The sequence below is a fragment of the Rhineura floridana genome, chromosome 7, assembly GCF_030035675.1.
Source record: "Rhineura floridana isolate rRhiFlo1 chromosome 7, rRhiFlo1.hap2, whole genome shotgun sequence".
In the NCBI taxonomy this organism is placed as follows: Eukaryota; Metazoa; Chordata; class Lepidosauria; order Squamata; family Rhineuridae; genus Rhineura; species Rhineura floridana.
Window position 1 is genome coordinate 53,578,682 of NC_084486.1, and position 21,004 is coordinate 53,599,685.

Sequence of the window (21,004 nt, forward strand, 5' to 3'; positions counted from 1 at the left end):
TTGGCTGGTGCAGCTTCAAAAGCATTCTGTTGACCTATCAGCTGGTATCGATTCAAGTTTGTTCTTTGTCTGCTACACGTTGCTTTTACTGGTCCTTTATTTTCCTCCCCAAAATATCAATATTAATATCAATGTTTTGGAAGAAATGACAATATTTTGAAAGGAAATATTGATATTTTGAAAGGAAAGTGGCTTAGTCTCCTTGTCTCTGACTGAGGCTGGTCAATTTTCACATTAGCCAGCAGAGACCAGCTGTTTTCCTTTTGGAAAGGAAAGGAGGAAAGCAGCTTCCAGTGCTCCCCCCAACCTCCACTATCCTGCCTGCCTGTCATCCATCCATCCAACCATTATGCTCCTTTCCTCACCTCCCACCTGTCTGCCTATCTATTCCTCCATCTACCTGCAACCCACCCAGAAAGTCTACTTCTCTCTTCCTTTCTGCTCCCTCGATTGCTGGTCCCAACTGGCCTGTATGCTGCCTGGCACATCTCTTGCTGTCTGTGATGCAGTCACTCGCTGCTGCCAACCACTCGCTGTGCCTCCTCCCTGCCAGATGCAGCTGTCACACATGTGCACAGATAGTCACATACACACTCACTCACACACACAGCACCAGGAGGGAATTAGCAGTCAAAGACAGGCTGATTAGTTTCCTTTCTTCTAATCAATTTCAGTTAGAAAGCAAAGCAGGCTGATCAGCTTAGCTTCGGTTAGATTTGGTGAAAGTCCAGTGTAGGGAAAAGTAGCGAAGGTTTGCACATTTGATAGGTGAACAAAGATAGCAGCCCTGCAAATTATCAGAGAGTCTGATGCCAATTCCAGTTTCATCTAAATCCTCGCCCACCACTGTGCTCTACCATTGGCTTAAGGACCTTGATGGCTGGCCTAGAATTTTCTTGTGGAAGAATGTAGTTGTTGACCAGGGAATTATATCAACTAGTGTATTTGGGTGTAGGGGAAGCCTTCCCAAAACCTCTCTTGCTTCTAATATAATTTGCACTGCTATCAAGAAACAGCACTGACTATATTTTAATATTTTGATATAGACCAAGGATAGGGAATCTGTGGCTCTCTGGATATTGTTGGACTACAGCTTCCATCATCGCTGACCATGGGCTGTGTGGGGCTGTGTGGGGCTGATGGGAATTGGTATCTAACAACATTGAGAAGGCCACCAAGTTCCCCAATCTTGGTATGAGGAGTTCCAGATAATGAAAGATATAAAATATGATGAGCAGTAGCTTTTCTTGAATCAAGCTCAAGGAATGGGAAATGTTTTGAATTACAGAAAGCTCTTCATCGTGTAGAGACGCTGTATATTTTTTACTGCTATTATTTTTCAAGTATAATTGAAGACTTTCTGTTCATTCTTTCCTGGTATTGGCAATTTTCTAGCATGTTTCTTTCAACAACCCATTTAGGAGCTGATGTTTTAAATTCTGCATATTGCTTCTATTGCTGGTAGAGAAGCCGAAATAATAATAAGATTGTTTTACTAACAATAGCTACATTATTATGCCAGCTGCTCTTATTTTATGGAGCTCCCCTCCCTTCTAAATATGCCCCCTTTTATTCCTCTTTTAATATTTTTTACTGAATGCTATTTAAAATGCAGTGACACAGTTGCATAAAATTTGCAATTCTGGCCAAAGGTAATTTTTGGGTTGTCTGGATGTGAGAAGAATTATCGGGACTGCTTTGATTCTTGAAATGATTTATATTTAGCCCATTTTCACAGCAATCTGCAAACAATTTGCTCAGAAATTGCCTTTGTGAACACTCTTCATTTGTAAGGAATAGAAATCTACAAATTATGAGTAGTTTTACATTACACCAATGCAAATCCAGATGATGTTAATAATATTAGGTAAGGAAGGGAACAGCAATTGAAGGATGCAGAGCCAAACCTGGGCCTGGAGGGTACAGTCTGACACACGCATACTCCAGTTGCCAATCCAAAGGCAAACAAGGGGGATTAAGAGAGTTGTGGCTATGGCTACAGCTCTTGCTGACACATCAGTTTGGGGAACTGTTGAGACCACCACTCTCCAACCCTTCCCCAGATTTGATCTCCTGGAAAACAAAAGATAGAATGATGATCAAGACATGTGTTTGGACAGCAGATTTTCAGCATAATTCTTTACTCAGAAGTAATTGAGTTGTTCAATGAACTTCCCATACCCACTTACATGGGATTAGTTCCCATTGAACTCAATGGGACTTACTCCTGGGGAGACATGTATAGAATTGCACTGTTAGACTGCAGATTTGGCCAGATTTCAGGACAGCCACATACACCACTCTGTGCTCCTTGGAGGAAGGATGGGATAAAAATGTAATTATGTCACCTTGCCATTCATTTTTTAGAGAGAAAACTCATGTTTTAATATTTTTCCTTTTAGTTTTATATCCTGTCTCAGTCACACAAGAAACAAAATAATCTTGAAACATCTATATGTATGCCTTTCGCTTTTAGTGCCAGTAGTTAAAACTGGTTCATATCAATCAATCAATTCAAGCTTGAGTTGATTAATCCACCTATTGAACTGGATAAAGCTCATAGACCTACCTCTAACCTGCCTTGGCACACCTGTATCCTAGTGCATCCTGTTGGCGGCTTGCATCCCATCATAAACACCCATTTTCTGACATAGTGTCTCATATCATTGGACTGGAATACAGTTTAGGTAAGACTGTAATCCTGTGACACTTACTTGGGAGTAAGACCTATTGAACACAATGGGACTTTCTGCCAAACAAGCTTATATATTATTTATGTATTTAGAGCACTTGTACTTGTACTCCACTCTTTAGCCAAAAAGGCTCCTAAAGTGGCTTAAGTGAGAGAGGAGGAGACGGTCTGCCTTCAAGTCGATCCCGACTTATGGCGACCCTATGAATAGGGTTTTCATGGTAAGCAGTATTCAGAGGGGGGGTTACCATTGCCTCCCTCTGAGGCTAGTCCTCCCCAGCTGGCTAGGGCCTGCTCAGCTTGCCACAGCTGCACAAGCCAGCCCCTTCCTTGTCCGCAACTGCCAGCTGGGGGGCAACTGGGCTCCTTGGGACCATGCAGCTTGCTCACAGCTGCACAGGTGGCAGGGCACATAATCCCTGAGCCACTCACTGTGGGGGTGATCTTTAGCTGGCCCTTGACACCCAGGAGACACGAGCGGGGATTTGGACTCACAGACTCTGGACTCCCAGCCAGGCTCTCCTCCCCACTGTGCTATACCAGCTGTTAAAGTGGCTTACGTACAGTCACTTAAAACAAGACAGTACCTGCCTGCAGGATCAAAAAGGCAAAATGCAAAAGAAAGAGGAAAAGGCAGGGAAAAGCAAACTCAGGCACCAGTTCTTGAAGTTAAATTGTAGTTCTCGGAATGATCAGCTGAAATAGACACAGTCCAGGGAAAGGAGGCGCCTGATGGTCTTTCAGCAGAGCTTGCATATTCTAAATGTATAAAATAGCACTGTCAGTATCTTTAAAGACATTAAGCTAATTTTAAAATACCTTCATCCCTCATTCCTTTCCCAATAAGGTCAGTTAAAAAAAATGGTGGGGGCAAAATGTAGTTATTGACCCTGCTGGTTTATGATGAAAACAAAAGAGTGGCACAAGACTATCCATAGTCCCATTAATGTGATTACAGATGGGAGATAACTTCTGTTCTGAATTAAGTAAATTTCCAAGCTCTTTATGCCTCTAAAGCAAAGGCAGATGTGCCCAAACCTGTTGCTGATGACTGGATCTAAAGGGGACTCAATCTTCTCTGCAATCTGTTATAAACAGGATCATGAACGGATGTACATGCTTATCCCTGCCTGCCCAGGCTTAATTCTGCCAATACTACACTAATTTTTCTAATAATGATATTATCATTTGAAAAGATTTTCTGTACAAAATAAGTGCCTAAATACTGGCAAAATAAAGGAGAGAGGAAACATTTGTTTGTATTTTTTCTACATATAAGCAATGACATGTAAGGCAAGGATAGGCAACCTCCAGGTTTAGAGACAGCGAACTACCAGTTGCTGGGAAGCAGCATCAGGAAAGTGCTATTGCTTTTATGCCATGTTCGTGGACTTGGCAGAAGCATCTAGTTGGCCAATGTGGCAAACAGGATACTGGAATAGATGAACCTTTGGTATGATCCAGAATGGCTCTTCTTCTTAATGATTATTTTCACTCTTCAGTGATGGAACATTTTCTTATGTTCATAGAATAATAGCATCTATGATTCTATGAACATAAGAAACGCCCTGTAGAATCAGGCCCATCTAGCCCAGCATCCTGTTTTCAAAGTGGCCAACCAGATGCCCGTGGGAAGCCCACAAGAGGACCTGACTGCAACAGTTCTCCACAGGTGTGATTCCTAGCAACTGATAATCAGAGGCATACTGTCTCCAACAGCAGTGGTAGAACATTGTGGAGGTCGAACTGTCTTTCTCAGATAACTGTAAACCTAAAGCAGACATTATAGTGTAAGAAATCCTTACAGCAACCATGCTTCCTATGCAGACCAGCACAGTAGCCTTCAAAACTAGATTCACTATCACATTTATTTATTTATTTACATCCCACCTTCCTCCCAAAGGAGTCCAGGGTGGCAAACCTAAACAAGACCTTTTAACAAGAAAAAGAAAAGCATACTAAACATTAAAAACATTCCAAAACACAATTACAGTTGACAACATTCTAAAACACAGTGAAACATACTTTAAAGCACAGTTAAAAACATCTGTTCATCAGTAACCTTCAGGTAGTCAGAAACAGTTCCCTTCAAAATCACATCCTTCCCTCTCCTGTTTACATCAGAAGGATTTGTATTCAAAAACAAAGGGTGTTTCCATACCGGAGATTTTGTTTGCTGGAGCAGGATACATATTAGCTTCAGTTCAATGTGCAACTGCTCTAGCAGATCCTCATCACATTACATTTCCAAAATGAAGCATGGAAAGTGATTACAGAGAGCAATCCAGCATGAATACTTACTAGCACAGCCCCATCATTCCTGTCAATATGGGCACCAGGTCATCCTCACAGACGTTTTTCTTTTTAAAGAATAACAACCGCAGAAGACTTGGACACACACCACTGAAAGAGGGTGGTTTACAGATCCCTATCCATAGTTACTACAAAGCATGTGTTCCACAATTTACATCTCAGTGATTTAAAGATGGACCTTTAGATAGAAGAAACAGCAGTAAAGATTAAATTAAAAGATATGCTTTGGGTCCCTAAAATAAACAGGAAAAATGTTATATAGAATACAGTTACACAATAGATACAAGTTTACACAAACACACAAAAAGTTCATGCAATCTGCTCTGTGGAATGAGCAGTATGATGGAACTTACTCATGTGTGTTTTTCGTTGTGTAAGGAATTCTGTCCTGGCCTTTTATCCTTTTGGATCCTTCCAACTGCCTGGCCATCATTTTCTGAATCTACTCAACTTGTCAAAATGCCCAGTGCAAGAGAAGTAAGTGCAAAGGCAGCCCTTGGCCAATAGCTCGTGATATTCACTGTGATATAAAGCATAAGGAATGTTGCTGTAACTGGGTTGGGGATTAATTTCTCCTTATTCATTTATTATTTTTGTATCTCATTCTACCTCCTAAAAGGGAGCACAGGGCATCTACACCATAAAATAATATAAAATAATTTAAAACAATTGATCATAAAACACAGCAGATAAAAGTTCTGAAAGGGACCTAGCATCCTTTATCCATCACCTTCATACCCATAAATAAATTAGGGCTGTGGCTTAGTGGTAAAGCATCTGCTTTGCATGCAGAAGCTTCAATCCCTGGCATCTCAAGTAGGACTGGGAGAAGATCCTGTCTGGAATTGTCAATTTATACAATACTGAGCTAGATGAGCAGACGGTCTGACTCAGAATAAGGCAGTTTCCTATGTTTCTAAGGGATGACTTTATCAACATGGAAGGCCACTTCTATGTGGTGACTTTAAGCATAGTTTGCCACATGCCTCTTGATTGCATGAACACCACCAACGCCTCCAGGACCATTGTGTGAGGAAGCCCTCCATGTAATCAGAAGAATCTATGCAGCAAATGCCGTGGTAGACACTGAAGAATCATCACATGGAAGCACTTGCTGTCACAGTTAAAAAGTGGTATGTCTGTCCAAAGGTCCCTTCTTCATCATTTCTCAAAAAATGGAATCCTACAAGGAGGGTGTAAGACCTTCACTCATATAGACTATCAGCAGTTATGCAAGAGTGCTTTCCCAAGTCATTTGTGGAACAAAAACAATAATGTGGAAAGACTGTAATCATTATTTGCTAAGATCTCGAGAGCAGCTTCACTCTACATTGCAAATGGAAGATATAAAACACAATTTCTAATCCAGAACCAACTGACATAACTTTAAAGAAGCGACCATTGTATCTATTGCATTAACAATGAAATTGTCAATCTTTTGCTGAGAAGGATTCTTTAGTTTAGAAGAATAGGCTGTGAGATGGAGAGGGAAATATAAAAAGCATCCCACTGGTCATATATAATGATATATGTAAGACAATTCCACAGGAAAGCATGCACATTATCTCAATAGTGTATATATAGAAATCAGTACCAGTAGCTACTGTAAAGATCTATCCAATGTAAGAACTACCATGCTGAGTCAGACGAAAAGGTCATCTAACTCATCACTGGCTCTCCAGAAGCAGCCAGCCAGATATGTAGCTATTTATTTATTACCATTTATGAATTGATTCCTATAAAATATCCTATAAATATTCCTATAAAATATCCTATAAAATATCTTTAAATGATTTTAACCATAAAAACATCAGCAATAAAAACAATTAAAATGTAAAACAATTTAATATATAAAAACATATTTAAATCTAATACAGCCACAGATTGAACTTTTTTTTAAAAAAAACCCTCTTTTAAGTGGAGATTTTATCCCAGGTCTTCAAAAGGGAACCAAAAGACCATAGATCAGTGAGGCCTGCAAATCCCTGTCTTTACCTGCCCCACATCTGTGGGTCTAGAGCAAGTGGGTGTGACTTGGCTGAAATGGCCTCTCAGGCCAAATGGGGAGTCCTGGCAGGTCTACTTAGGCTCATGGGACAGAGGTTCTGTATCCTTGAATTGAACCATGGTTTAGTTTCATGTCACAGATGTGCAAATGCAGCCAATGTATGTGTCATTGGGGGGGGGAGAAGGTGGGAGAAAGAAGAGAGAAGCATGTATAAAGTTCAACCAGTGTAGTATAGGGGTTAAAAGTGTTGGACTAGGACTAAGAAGATGTGGGTTCAAATTCCAACTTGGATGTGAATCTCAATGGGTGACTTTGGGCCACTCATTTCCATTCTGCCTAAATTACCTCACAAGGTTGTTGCTAGGATAAAATGGGAGGGAGGAGAAGCAGAAAAGAATGATGTTCATATGTTGGTGGCAGAGGCAGCTGTTTTGCCTTCTCCAAGAATGTGTGAGGTGAGGTGGAGTCTCCTCCATCATGGGACCCACATGCACAGGACCCTCACTCACACATTTCACTCCTTTGAGGGTGGCATTGTATGAACAGGACCTCTGCTCTGTTGGGTGCCATCTTGGAATTCTTGGCTCACCTATGCTTTGAGCTGTATGGAAGCCCTTACCCATCTGTGGAATACAAAATAATGAGCAACAACATAAATGAAAAATGATTTTTTGGGGGGTAGGAATATGCCAATTTGGTGCAGTGAGACAGGTTGATGTTTTGTTGTTAAAATATTTGAAAATAGTCACCTCATGGAGGACTGCACGCCATCATTTGATGACGTAGACCTGCCCATATATCTTTTGTGCCATACCTGCAGAACAGTAGTCTTTTGGAGGAGCCAGAAGGAAAGAACTTTCCCACAGCTGTAGATGGTTTCCAGCGGGGATGGCTATTTATACCTGGAGGCTGCTGTTGATGGTGGGGCGCCACTGGCAGGAGAATTCCAGAGGGGCGGCTTTCAAGGGAATCTCTCCTTTGGGTCACTCCTTGGTGGTGTGATAAGAGTGAGGGCACTTCCCCAGGGTGAGTGGTTATGAATGGGCTTGCTCTTAGATGAGAGACTGGAGCAGCTGTGTATGGAGTGACATGAGTCAACATAGCTTCTGAAAGGATGGATGCTGGGGAACTGCATCTGTGGTGAGAGCATGAATGCAGCTCACAAACTCATATCCAGTGTGGTTGGTGGATATTTTGCAATTTTATACTGTTTTGAATGATTTATTGTATTTATTATACTTGTATTATACAGCCACGAGAGTGGCTGTATACTATAGCCAGCATGGATTTTTAGCATTCCACAATGTTAAATTGAAAATACCCCCATGCCATTCTGATGCTACCCATAAGCTCATTTCAAAACAAAACCTTACAAAACTTATAGTCCTGAAACTCAGAAACACTTGCTTAATAACCCTCTAAATTTTCATGGCAATAACACAAAACAGTCAGAGAGAATCGAAAGTTCAAAATGTAAAAAGAGAGAGAAAAAATCCAGACCCCCTGTTGGACTTTTTTCTCTGAGAGTTCTCATAATCTGTTGAAATTCATTAAAAATCAGCCATGTTCACAAAGTACCTGTAATCCTATTACTAACCTTGCCCCATACTCTGACCTTCATCTTCTGCAGTTTAAAATTTTTAAAAATGCCTGGCTGATTAATTAATTTAAGAAATTTAGCATTGAAGTTAATGATAAGGCCAAGCATGCCCAGTAAGAACCAACTGTCAGTGTTCTAAAAGCCAGACTCCCAGCTGCTTGGCTTGGCTAATCAGGGAGCCACACCCACACCAGTCCTTTATTTCACTTTAGACCAGCCTTTCCCAACCAGTGTACCTCCAGATGTTGTTGGACCACAACTCCCATCTTTCCTGACCATTGGCAATGCTGACTGAGGCTGATGGGAGTTGTGGTCCAACAACATCTGGAGGCACACTGGTTGGGAAAGGCTGCTTTAGACAGTCATGGCTTACCTCAAAGAATCCTGGGAAGTGTAGTTTGTGAAGGCTTCTGAGAGGAGACTCCTATTCCCCTGACAGAGCTCCAGTGGCCAGAGTGGTTTAACAGTCAGCCACTCTGATTGAAGCTCTGTGAGGGGAACAGGGCATCTAGCAACTGTCAGCACCCTTCACTAACTACACTTCCCAGGATTCTTTGACTGTCCAAAGTGAAATAAAGGTCTGGTGTGGATGTGGCCAGGGATAGCTTTGGTTTAAATTTGGGTGGGAGGCTACATGTGCCTGCTGTAGAATAAAACGATGAGGGAAACCCTGAAAAAAAATGATGCAGTTCATAATGTTTTCCTTTTGGAATGGAAAGGAAAGGGGCTTCACCTCTGCCTAGTGCCCACCCGCCCATGCACAAGTTACCAAATTCTTCCAAGCTACACAGGAAGTGGATTGGACTGTGAAAGACCAACCCAAATTGTATTTGCATTTTTACAAATTTATAGGGCAGTACAGTATCTCAGATAGGAGGTCAGGTCTCCTGCTCCCCTGGTGCATTCACTATAGCTGCCCAATTTCCCTGCTTTTTAAACTTCAATAGAAATATCTGTTGGCTGTAGGTACGTTCTTAAACCACAAGTTTTTTTGCCTATTAGTGAATTGTATATTTATTTTTGCATTAATGTCCTGTTTGTTGCTTTGGGAGCCTTTGAGCAAAAAAGTGATATATAAATATAACATAACAAGAAGAGGAGAGGTGTATTGGGATGGGGGAAACAGAGAAAGATGAGCAAGAGAAACAACTTGTGGGGCAGATTCTCCCCTTATCCATTAGCTGGTAGCTATTTAACAGCCAAAATATTAGCCGCGGGGATCCAGTTTATGCTAGTGATTATCACACTCTAATGATGCTGGCATTAGTACTGAGTCAGATCAGTTGAACATTCAGTCCAGGTTTGTTTACTCTGAGTGGCATTGATTCTCCAGAGTCTCAAGCAGGATATTCCTCTGACCTGGAAGCATATGTGATGCATGAACTCTGTGGCTGAACTGGAGGCTCTTCTATGAGCGATATCCCTTTGTGTGAGGGGTCTGTGTGTGTTTATTGAGTGGAATTATTTTTCTGTATATGATTTCTGGTTACTTGTTTGTTCAGTGCTGGAGTGCTTTATTGAAGTGAGAACTGGAGTGGATGGACTTATGTGTTGGCTGTTAGAACATTGTTAGTGCTTGTGTATGTGGAGATTGTGTGTTTAGACTGGTGTTGTGTATTGTGAATGTGTAGAATTATTTTAGTGATTACGTCTTTGTAATAGGTATGGAATGTTTATGATATATTGTAATTATATTGCATTTTGATGGATCAATAAATGTTAATGTTTCATATTATTTTTTGTTCTTATTTGTGTTACTTATGCACTTTGTTTAAATATATGTATTTAATTATATTACTTAAAATAATGACGATGATCAGGAGTCATTGTTCGGCTTCAGATGTAGAATTTTGATTATTGTTTCTTATACTGATTCCTTTTTGGGGAGCTTTGTAAATCACTTAGATTTCTATTGAAATATGAAGCAGTATATAAACTAACACATAATAAATAATATTGTGTATTCATGTACACAAAACTAATTTAGTAAACAAGATATAATCATTCTCATGATTTCCATTTATACCTCTCTAATTGGGATATCCCCCCTCCACTTTCCATTATGTTTGCTACTTCTAATGCATCCATAGTGGATTCCACATTATATGCTGTTAGCAATTTACAGTTTGTTAATAACGATGAAAGGTTGTACCCCCGTCTTGCCCTGCTCATTTGTGTCTCGTTCTGACTGTTGACTTCAGCTAGAAAATGAGTATTTTCCAACCATTCATCTTATGTTTCCTTCAGGTCACGTTCAGCCTGGTTGTTCTCGATGAGGAACGTGCATGAATGAACTGTCAGATTAATTTTCAGAGGCATGCAGTGCTTCATAAGCATAAGCACATCTGCTAATTAAAAGAAGACGGATGTAATTGTGCCTGATATAGAATTATCATTGACTCATTTCCAAATAGTTACCTTGTAATTAAGTGTTTCATTAGTGCTAAAAAGAGGCCTAGGAAGACATAAAATACAGTCCAATGTAAAATATTTGCTAGGGAATATAATAATTGGACCTCACCAGTTTTGCAGTGCTTGACTGCAAAACAAACAGGATAAAAAAAAAAGCCAAATTGACTTCCTGATATCCACTACAGCTAGCATCAGTTCTGATTCTGGAACAAGTATCTCAAGGGCAGCACATCCTGACTTTGGTTGTCCGGACGTTAATAGAATTAATTGGCAAATAGGAGTACAGATTTCATCCTGATGAATTGCAGAGGTTATGCAGCAGTGTGAAGGGTGATGTATCTCTGGAATTTCACTAGATGTACCTGTTTAAAAAACTGTTGGATTAAGACATTCTATGTGCATGCCTACATTTCAAGTAAATGGCATGCAGCCTTTGAGGTCAGGGTGGGGGTAGGGGAGGGGGCATTGCTTTGTATGTAGAAGGCCTCAGGTTTCAATTCCTGGTGTCTCTAACTAAAAGAATGAGGTAGAGCTAGCTAGCTATCTACCATCTATCTACCATCTATCTACCATCTATCTACCATCTATCTACCATCTATCTACCATCTATCTATCTAAACTTTATGTCACCCTCAACAGATTGCCAGGGCACTTTTAAAAAAACTTGAAATTGCGACAAAACAAATTAAAACAAAAATATTAAAACAAGAACATTAACACCCCAGAATATAAAAGAGCAGTGTTAAAGCAGCCATCAGCGTTAAAACAGATATCAACCAGTTCAACAGCAACATATAGGATATTAAAAAGGCTAGGAAAATAGAAAGGTATTTGCTGGTACAATATTGACATCAAGATAAGTACCAAGTGAGGCTTCCTGGGAAGAGCATTTTACAGTGAGGGTGCCACCACAGAGTAGGCCGTTTCTCTTGAAGCCACCCATCACACCTCAGATGGTGGAGGTACCTGAAGAAGGAGCTAAGTTGAAAAGCTTAGCACACATGTGGAAACAAGCCATCTATCAGGTATACTGGTTCCAGTCCATGAAGGGCTATAAAGGTCAGAACAAGGACTGAGCCTGGAAATTAAAGCTCAGGCATAATGTGATCATAATGCCCAGTCCCAGTTCATAGCTTTGTAGCTGCATTTTGGACTAATTCCAAAATTAGGGCCATTTCACCAAGCACGTTTTTCTTTGTTACAATCTTTCCTGAGGTTAATAGATCCCTCTTGAGACAGCTTCATTCAGGTCACCTGGGGGTTGCATGGAAGTATTGCTTGGTGGCTAGCACTAAATGGCTTATAATTCTTCACCAATGTCATGCTAACATTTCCTGTAGTCAGGAAATGCTGCATCATGTCTCCTTCATCCACTGCTCCAGTGATGCCAGAAGCCTTAGATGTGGCAATGTGGCTTCTCCCCATACCAGTATCACCCATCTCAGGTGCTGCTGCATTACTACTACAGTGGGAAGGAGCCATGTTGTGTATCCCTCCATCACAACATTCCATGTGCGGCATCAGACCTAACATATTTGAAGTAACAATGCCCATAAAGTATCTAGAGAAGGGTTGAGGAACCTGTGGCCAATCAGATGTTGTGGGACTACAATTCCCACCATTCCTGACCGTTGGCCATGCTCCAAGATGGAGGCTCTTTGGGTAGATGGTTCCCATGTCCAGTAGATAGGCAGGTTACCTGTTCTGTATGGGGTTGCACTTCCTCTGAAGGACCAGGTCTGTAGCCTAGGGGTACTCTTGGATTTATCTTTGTCACTAGAGGCTCAAATATCCTCTGTGGCTAGGAGTACCTTTTACCAGCTTTGTCTGTTTCACCAGCTATGGCCATTCCTAGACAGGAATAGCCTTACTTCTGTAGTCCATGTGTTGGTAACCTCGAGGCTGGATAACTGCAATGTGCTCTATATAGGGCTGCCCTTGGCCTTGGTTCAGAAGCTTCAGCTGGTGCAAAATGTGGCAGCCAGATTGCTGATGGGAGCACATGGTTGACAACATGCGACACCACTTCTAAAACATCTGAACTGGCTGCTCATCCACTACTGATCCAGGTTCATGGTCCTTGTATTAATTTACAAAGTCCTGAGCAACTTAGGTCCAGGGTATCTTAAGGACTGCCTGAACCCTTAGCTTGATCACTGAGATCATCTGCAGGAGTGGCTTTGGTCGTTCCAAGTTGGCAAGGCTCATTTAACATCAATACGAAATTGAGCCTTCAGTGTCATCAGCCCAGTTCTCTGGAATGCTCTGCCAACAGAGACTCAGCAGGCAACTTCTGTTTTAAGTGCCTGCTGAAAACCTTTCTGTTCTGCCAGGTTGGTGCAGACAATTAAGAAGATGCTTTTTTCACAACAGTTGACCTTTGCTTTTATTGTATTTTTAATGTTTTCTGTTCTGTGGAGGTTGTTTTTGTTTTTAACATGTTGTAAACCACTTTGATGTTTTTAACGAAATAGCGGTATACACACATATTTTGTATTAAATAAATAAATAATATCCAGACCCTTCATGTCCTATGGTGCACAATCATCTTGTGCACACCTTCCCCACACAGGCTTTAATCATACTGGAGCCCAGCGCAAGTTGGATCTGGCACACCTGTTTGTACCATCTTGACAGACCGTATGGCTTTTGGAATTTGGTGAAAGTGATATTACCAGATGCTGACTTAAAAACAACAAAAATAAAAGATATTCAAACTTTTGAAAAGGAACAGACTTTGAATTCATTTTCTTTCAGAACTTTGCTAACTTATATTTAATGTTTCCTGAAGGATGATGTACATGGTCCTGAAAGCACCTGCCAATTTTCCTAAAGTTTGACTAAAGTGCTAAGTATCTCCTATGAGTGCTTAGGGATGATTCTCACAACTGTTGGGTGTGTGATCGCTATTTGTTGTTGGTGTATATAAGCTCCTTGCTCCTAACAAACTGGTTGTTAAAAAATACTGCTGTGCATTTTGCACACCCCTGGAAGCCTATCTTTATTAAAGGATGGTTTGTGGTAGCATGCTAAAAGTCTAATTCTGTGGCAGGGATCAGTTGCATGTGTCTGGCTTGTGGAGACATGCCACAAATTCAGGAGCAACCATATTGCACAGTGCTGTAACAGCTGGAAAAACAAGCAAATAAAAATGTGAATCTAAACACCACTTATTTTTCTCTCTCTTTTTGTGATATCAAGGTGTGCATTGTTCAAAAGAAAGACACAGAGAAGATGTACGCCATGAAGTACATGAACAAACAGCAGTGTGTTGAAAGGGATGAGGTTCGAAATGTGTTCAGAGAACTGGAGATCCTGCAGGAAATTGAACATGTCTTCTTGGTGAATCTCTGGTGAATCTCTTATTTTCCAAAGTAATTTTTTTGAGGGCTGGGTGAGAGAACTTTATTTCACTGATTGTAGCTCGGTGCATGTTTGTCTTGGCAGAAGTGGGTTTGGGGTACAGCAGTGTGCAGGGTCTGTTTTGCAAAATGCAATAATACATAAAGGAAGGTAGCAAAGTCCATAGTCAACAGCAAGCAAAAGTTAATATGATAGAAGTCCAGAGCACAGCTGGTGGTAGGTTCAGAGGGATACTAGCACAAATCAAGAGCATCGTCATGCAGCACCTGAAGCATAGGAAGCTTCCTTATACTGAGTCAGACCATTGGTCCATCTAACTCAATATTGTCTACATTGACTAGCAGTGGCTTTCCAGGGTTTCAGACAGGGGAGCCTTCTGCATGCAAAGCAGATGTTCTACCACTGAGCTAAGGCCAGTGGCGTCACTAGGGTTGGTGTCACCCGGTGCGGTAACTCATGGTGTCACCCCCCATGGACCTCCTCTCGTACCAGACCTAGGGTGCCTAGGGTCGGGGCAGCTCTGGGTTAAGGTTGCCATATTCCAGTTCCACAAATCCGGGCAGGCTAATTTGCATATTATGCAAAATATTTGCATATTATTTGCATATTAATATTTGGATTGTCCAGTTGTTTTGTTTTTGTGCCTAGGAATTACCACCAAAAACTGGGGAAAGATGTGAGAAATCTTTTTTTTACAAAAACTTAACATTTTCAGCCTTAAATGCCTAGACTCTAGTTTCCAACACTATGGAATGTTGATTGATTGATTAAGAGGATTTATATCCTGCCCTTCTGCTGTTAAAAACAGAGCTCAGGACAGCTTACAAATATAATAAAAACAATAAAAATGCACAGTCAATATAAAAACATAATAAAAACACAAAATAGCAACAAACATAAAGTAAGTCAGGGCAGCAGTACGGTTAACCATTACATATACAATATATTTCAGAGATGTGGTGGGTGGAGAAAAACAAGCCAAAACGTTAGGAAAAGGAGTCTTTCACGCCACATGCTCAGCTCTTGTTGCAGCAAGTTTTACAAGTTCCTCCAATATTCCACTGGTGCAGGCACTCAGACATTCAAAGTATATGTATGTTTCTTAGGTTTTATAAAAGCAGAGCTTTGCTTAACTCAAAATTTCTTCTCCCTTTGATCAACACATCTACACAGGTTCCACCTCCATACTCAAAATGAAACTGGGCCTGGAAGTGTACAACAACCCCACACATACCTCACTAATTAGATTACCAATGCCAGGATGTCTGTCTTATCGACTGCTCTCCTGCTCCCCCCCCCCCACCGGGCATCATGAAAGACCCAGTCCTGGGCTCAGAAAGAAAATAAATATCTGGTCCTCTTCAAAGTACTGATAAGCCTCTTGTTTTAATTAAAATAATAATTATAAGTTCTTGCTCTTATCACTAATGGGAGTTAATTATCTTGCATATGCTGCTGTTACTTCTATGGCTGTAACCGAGTGAGGTTAAAGATAAGTGAAATGCAAATAGGAAAAAAACAACACAAAAGGCAGTAACACTTTCCTAAATGTAATACCATACCAACCACAAGAAGATTCCTATGAGTAAGGCAGAAAACTAAGCATCTCACAACCAGTCTTTTTTGAAAAAAACTTATGCATTTGCCTATTGGTACCCCAGCGGCATTAGTCCGTGCTGAGCTAATAATAATAATAAATAATAAATTTTATTTCTGAGTCACCTATCTGGCCGAATCAATGGCCACTCCAGGCGACGTACAATTTCATCAATAAATACAATAAAACCACAAAAATCATCATAATAATTAATAATATCAGTATTAAAACTAAACCACCCCAGAGGTCCCGTAGGCCTGCCTGAACAGCCAGGTTTTCAAGGCCCGGTGGAAACCTATCAGGGAAGGGGCATGGTGAAGATCGAAAGGAAGGGAATTCCAGAGGGTGGGGGCCACAGTCGAAAATGCCCTCTCTCTGGTCCGCACCAGCCTCACTGTCCTAACTGGTGGGACCAAGAGAAGGTCTTGCGCGGCTGATCTCGTCAGGCGGCATAATTGGTGATGCTGGAGGCGCTCCTTCAGATAAGCTAGGTGTTGCCCCAATCAGGGCCCATATCCATTGCGCCCTGCTTAAATTTTGGGAATCATTGGAAAATCCCCAATCTAAACCATTGCTGAAAGCATGTTGTAACTCAGGCTTTATGGATAAATTCTGGCGTGACAGAATAACTGAATTATACCATTCTTATCATATCTCTCCACTTGACCCAGTCGTACATGACAAAGTACGGCTGAAAGAAGTAATTTTTGGGCACTGCGGCTGGTTAGATAGATTGGTTATAATAAATTCCAAATTCTCTAGATGGTTTGGGTTAATAAAACAGGACCATCAACGGACGACCTATTTGTCCTATCTTTTGTCGCCTAATCTTAGGCAGGCTTTTACCGCGTTGTGGTTCCAGACAATGCCAAATGCCATGATGGCTGGACGCTATAAACAGGTCCTGTGGAATCAGCGACTCTGCATTTGTGGCTCTGGGGTGGTCGAGGATTTACCCCACTATCTGTTAGAATGCCCTTTATACTCCCATCCACGGACCAAATTTTTGAGCAGTTGGCTGTCATTGCCACAAGGGAGGCCTTTGCAGGACACCATAGCCTTCCTCTTAGCAGCTAAGGACTTCTCAGTTACCCATAGGGTTGCCCTTTTTGCCCTTGCGGCACAAAAGATACAGGCAAAGCTGTCAGAAAAATTGCCGAGTACTTCCTAGAGGGGTTTAAAGGTAACCAACCTGAGTTGTATTGTTGTATGTTCTTATTAAATTTATTTACTGTTTTTAAAGTACGTCTTGAACGTCTGTTTATGTATGTTGCAATGGCCCATGGCTAGGCAATAAAGCTTGATGATGATGATGATGACAACCAGTCAGGATTCCTAACCAAAAACCAAAAATATGATAAATGAAGAAATATTTATATAAGCATGACTATCAAATATATTTATTATTTACACAAACTGTAAAGATATTTATACTGCAATCTTAGCTTTATTTATTCAGAAGCAAGTCCCAGTGTATTCCGTGGAACTTACTCAAACAGGGACAGAACTGCAACCTCAAGTGATAAGCAACTTGATTCACACAACCCAAAATTCTGAATCATGCCACTTTACGCTGTTTTGCAACTGTTTATACTTGTTTTTATGGTTATTGGATTTTAAATGGCTTTATTTCTTGTTGTGAGCTGCCTTGGTTTCCAACCCTACCTCACAGGGTTGTTGGAAAGAGTACACACACACACACACACACACACACACACACACTGCAGATGTATAAATACATACAGCCCATATAATCATTCACACTGATGGCAACTGTCAAACCAGTTGGTCATTGCAGAAAAATCAGTATTAGTTTTAAAAAAATCAGTATTAGTTTCTTACAAAATAAAAACTGTAATACCTAAGTAAGCCCTGCCTACTTGTTTTAAAATAGGACTGGAGGGGGGGGACAGAAAGAGAGCACAAACACAATTCTTTTTTACATTCACTCCAAAGTCCCATTGATTTTCAGCACATTCATAACCATGTCTACTCAAAAGTAAATCCTATTGAATTCAATGGGATTTACTCTGGACATATGGGATTAGCAATGCTTTTACCCTCACAAAAGCAAGTATTGGGAAGGTTTTCAAAACACTGCCCAGGATCTGACTCCTACACACAAGAGGGGAAAATATTGAAATGTATATACTTACTCAATTTATGAGATTTTCAGATAAACAGGGGGGGAAACCACCATTTTCTGGCCTTGCAATGAGGTTTACTAGACACTGCCACAGGTCAGCCAAACACTTCACTGATTGGCTGCAATCCTGAACGGGTGGGGTTAAAGCTACGAAGTGCTATACAGTAGTTTAAAAAAAGTTTTAACGGGGGGGCTGACATTTTTATGTATATCTCGAGAACCGGACCACCTAGAAACTTAATTTTTTTAAAAAATGAAAGCTGAGAATCCGGGCCAGCTAAGGGGCTAAATGGGAGCCGGGTGGCATGCAAATAATCTGGGTAAAACCCGGCGAATCGGGCAATATGGCAACCCTACTCTGGGTGGCACCCCCCTCTCATGGTGTCACCCTGGTGCGGTCCACACTCCCCGCACCCAGCTAGTGACGCCGCTGGCTAAGGCCTTTCTCCTGGTTTTCATTAAGCTGTTCGACTGTTATTCCACTTTAAACAGTAATAGCTTCCCCCAAAGAATTCTGGGAAGTATAGTTTATGAAAGGTGCTGAGAGGAGACTACTCACAGAGCTACAATTGCCAAAGTGGTTCCTCTTCCCAGAGACCTCTGAGAATTGTAGCTCTGTGAGGGGAATAGGGATCTCCTAACAACTCTCAGCAATCTATCATCTATCTTCTATCTATCTATCCACCTTCAGTATAAGAGGTTATATGCCTCTGAATGACAGTTGGTGGGGACTACAAGTGGGAAGAGTGCTGTTCATCCTAATGTTCTGCTTTCCATGCTTTTGGCTTTTTGGGCATCTGGTTGGTCACTGTGAGAAGAGGATGCTGGACTAGATGGGCCTTTGGCCTGATCCAGCAGGCAGGCTCTTATGGTCTTCGGGAAAAAAACGTTCTCATAGTGTAGGCACTCTATGCACTTTGGGAGAGGAAGACAAAGTTGGTGTTTGTAACAAAAGCGGCTTGCCAGATGGAGCCCTGCCACTGTGTTTGCTTCCTGGCAAATGGGCTGCTGTTGCTGATTGGGAGGGAAAGGGGGAGGGTCAAGGCAGCAGGGAGGTCAGTGCAGTGCAAATGCACCAGGAGGAGCACTGGACTGACTAACCTCCCTGCCACCTCACCCCTCCCAGTAAGCAACAATGACCCACCTGCCAGGGAACTAGCATAGTGGCTCCACCCCACCCTGGGGTGTCTGGTTTTTAACCCTTGTTTTCTAGCCAATTACATCATCATCAAAATGCTCTAATATTCTGAGGTGGTTCTGTGTCCCACTGAGTTCCCCCTTTTAACCACTTACAGCTCTACATTGTCAGGTAGGAAGAACATCTCAGGCCCATGACTCCCTTAGACCCCTGTATCATAAAGAGGCTAGATGGCAGCATCTCCAGCTAATGCAAGTTTGCCAGTGAATCATTCACACTGATGGCACTGGTTTTCATTTAATAATGAAATGAGACAGCCTGCTTCATATTCTGGTACATTATTGATTATGCCTGGAAAACACGAGTGTGGAACGATCATATTACAGAAGCCACGTGACTGTGCCAGATATAGAAGTGGGGATTATATGAACAAGGTAAAATTAACTGGGACAGCTGCTTCTTGCAAGATATGAAACGGGGCTGCTCGTATAATAAGCCTTGCAAAACAAAATAATATTGCCAAAATGGATTTATCTGGAATAAATATAGAATGGCAATGGGCAAAAGGGACTGGGAGAAAATCCAGGATTATATTTAGATATATAAATATTGAAGGTTCCTACTTATTGTTATTACTTTGCTGGTGCGTGGATAAGTGAAATGAGGAAACAAGCTTTCATTTGGTAGTACCATCTGTGAAATCTGAATGGTACCCCACAGTTTACTCAACTCACATTTGCTAATTTTCTACAGGTACTCATTTCAGGATGAAGAAGACATGTTTATGGTAGTGGATTTACTCCTGGGTGGTGACCTACGTTATCATCTCCAGCAAAATGTGCAGTTCACCGAGGAAACGGTGAAACTCTATATCTGTGAGATGGCATCAGCTTTAGATTATTTGCGCAGTCAGCACATTATACACAGGTAACACCACAATCTGTTACTCTCAGCTGTTGGGAACTGGCACAGTTATACAAATCAAACCAGAATCAGGCTCATTAGAGTGAGCTTTTGAGCTGGTTTCAGCTAAGGGTTCACTAGGGATGGGATCTGTCAGCTGGTGCTGGTTCGAAAGCATTCTGTTGACCAAACAGACTGGTATCGATTCGAGTTCGTTCTTTGTCCACAAGCCACTACTTTTACCAATCCATTTTTTCCCTTGGAAAAAATATTGACCTTAATATCAATATTTTTAAAGGAAATATCAATAAATTGAAGGAAACATATATCAATATTAACATCAATATTTTAGAGATGGATTTTTTTAAAATTGTTTCCAAAAATAGCAACAGAAAATCACTACATAAAAATCCAATCTGCGAATAAGTAAATTAATGGAAAATTTGGTACCAAATCTGAATTGGATGTAATTCTAGCACAACCCTAAGGTGCATAAGGCATCCTTGATTCGGTATGGGATTATGCTGATTACGCCCCAATTTGGGTCAGATCACTTTGTGCCCAGCCTCATTTGATCTGAGCCTGATCCACCTGCATCCCTTGCCTCCTTCTTTCCCCCTTTCCTTGCTGCGCTACCACATGCTTCATTAAGGTTTTAATCGCCCTGGTTTGGTCAGAGATCTGGGATTTGTCCAGACTGGGTGCTCAGTCCTAGTTTCAGCTACATGGAATCTCAGCTGTGAAGCTGAATTTGCACTGATGCAGGTATTAGTCAGTAAAGCCCTATGCTCCACTGCTAGAATTCTATGATAGGGAAAGTCACCACGAGGTG

The 21,004-nt window shown here is 41.2% G+C and overlaps 1 protein-coding gene and 1 long non-coding RNA gene across 2 annotated transcripts in view; one reads left to right on the forward strand and one right to left on the reverse strand.

Moving 5' to 3' along the window:
- STK32C (serine/threonine kinase 32C) overlaps positions 1-21,004 on the forward strand; it is a 317,934-nt gene that overhangs the window by 274,683 nt on the left and 22,247 nt on the right. Inside the window, exons 3-4 of the mRNA XM_061634360.1 lie at positions 14,227-14,378; positions 20,023-20,196. Of these exons, the coding sequence (XP_061490344.1) occupies positions 14,227-14,378; positions 20,023-20,196 (326 nt within the window). The remainder of the gene's footprint in view (positions 1-14,226; positions 14,379-20,022; positions 20,197-21,004) is intronic.
- On the reverse strand, positions 2,421-5,442 carry LOC133388386 (uncharacterized). Its single transcript, XR_009763778.1, has 3 exons — positions 5,359-5,442; positions 4,994-5,183; positions 2,421-3,451 (listed from the first exon to the last, which is right to left on the reverse strand). It is a non-coding gene; the product is annotated as an uncharacterized LOC133388386 (long non-coding RNA).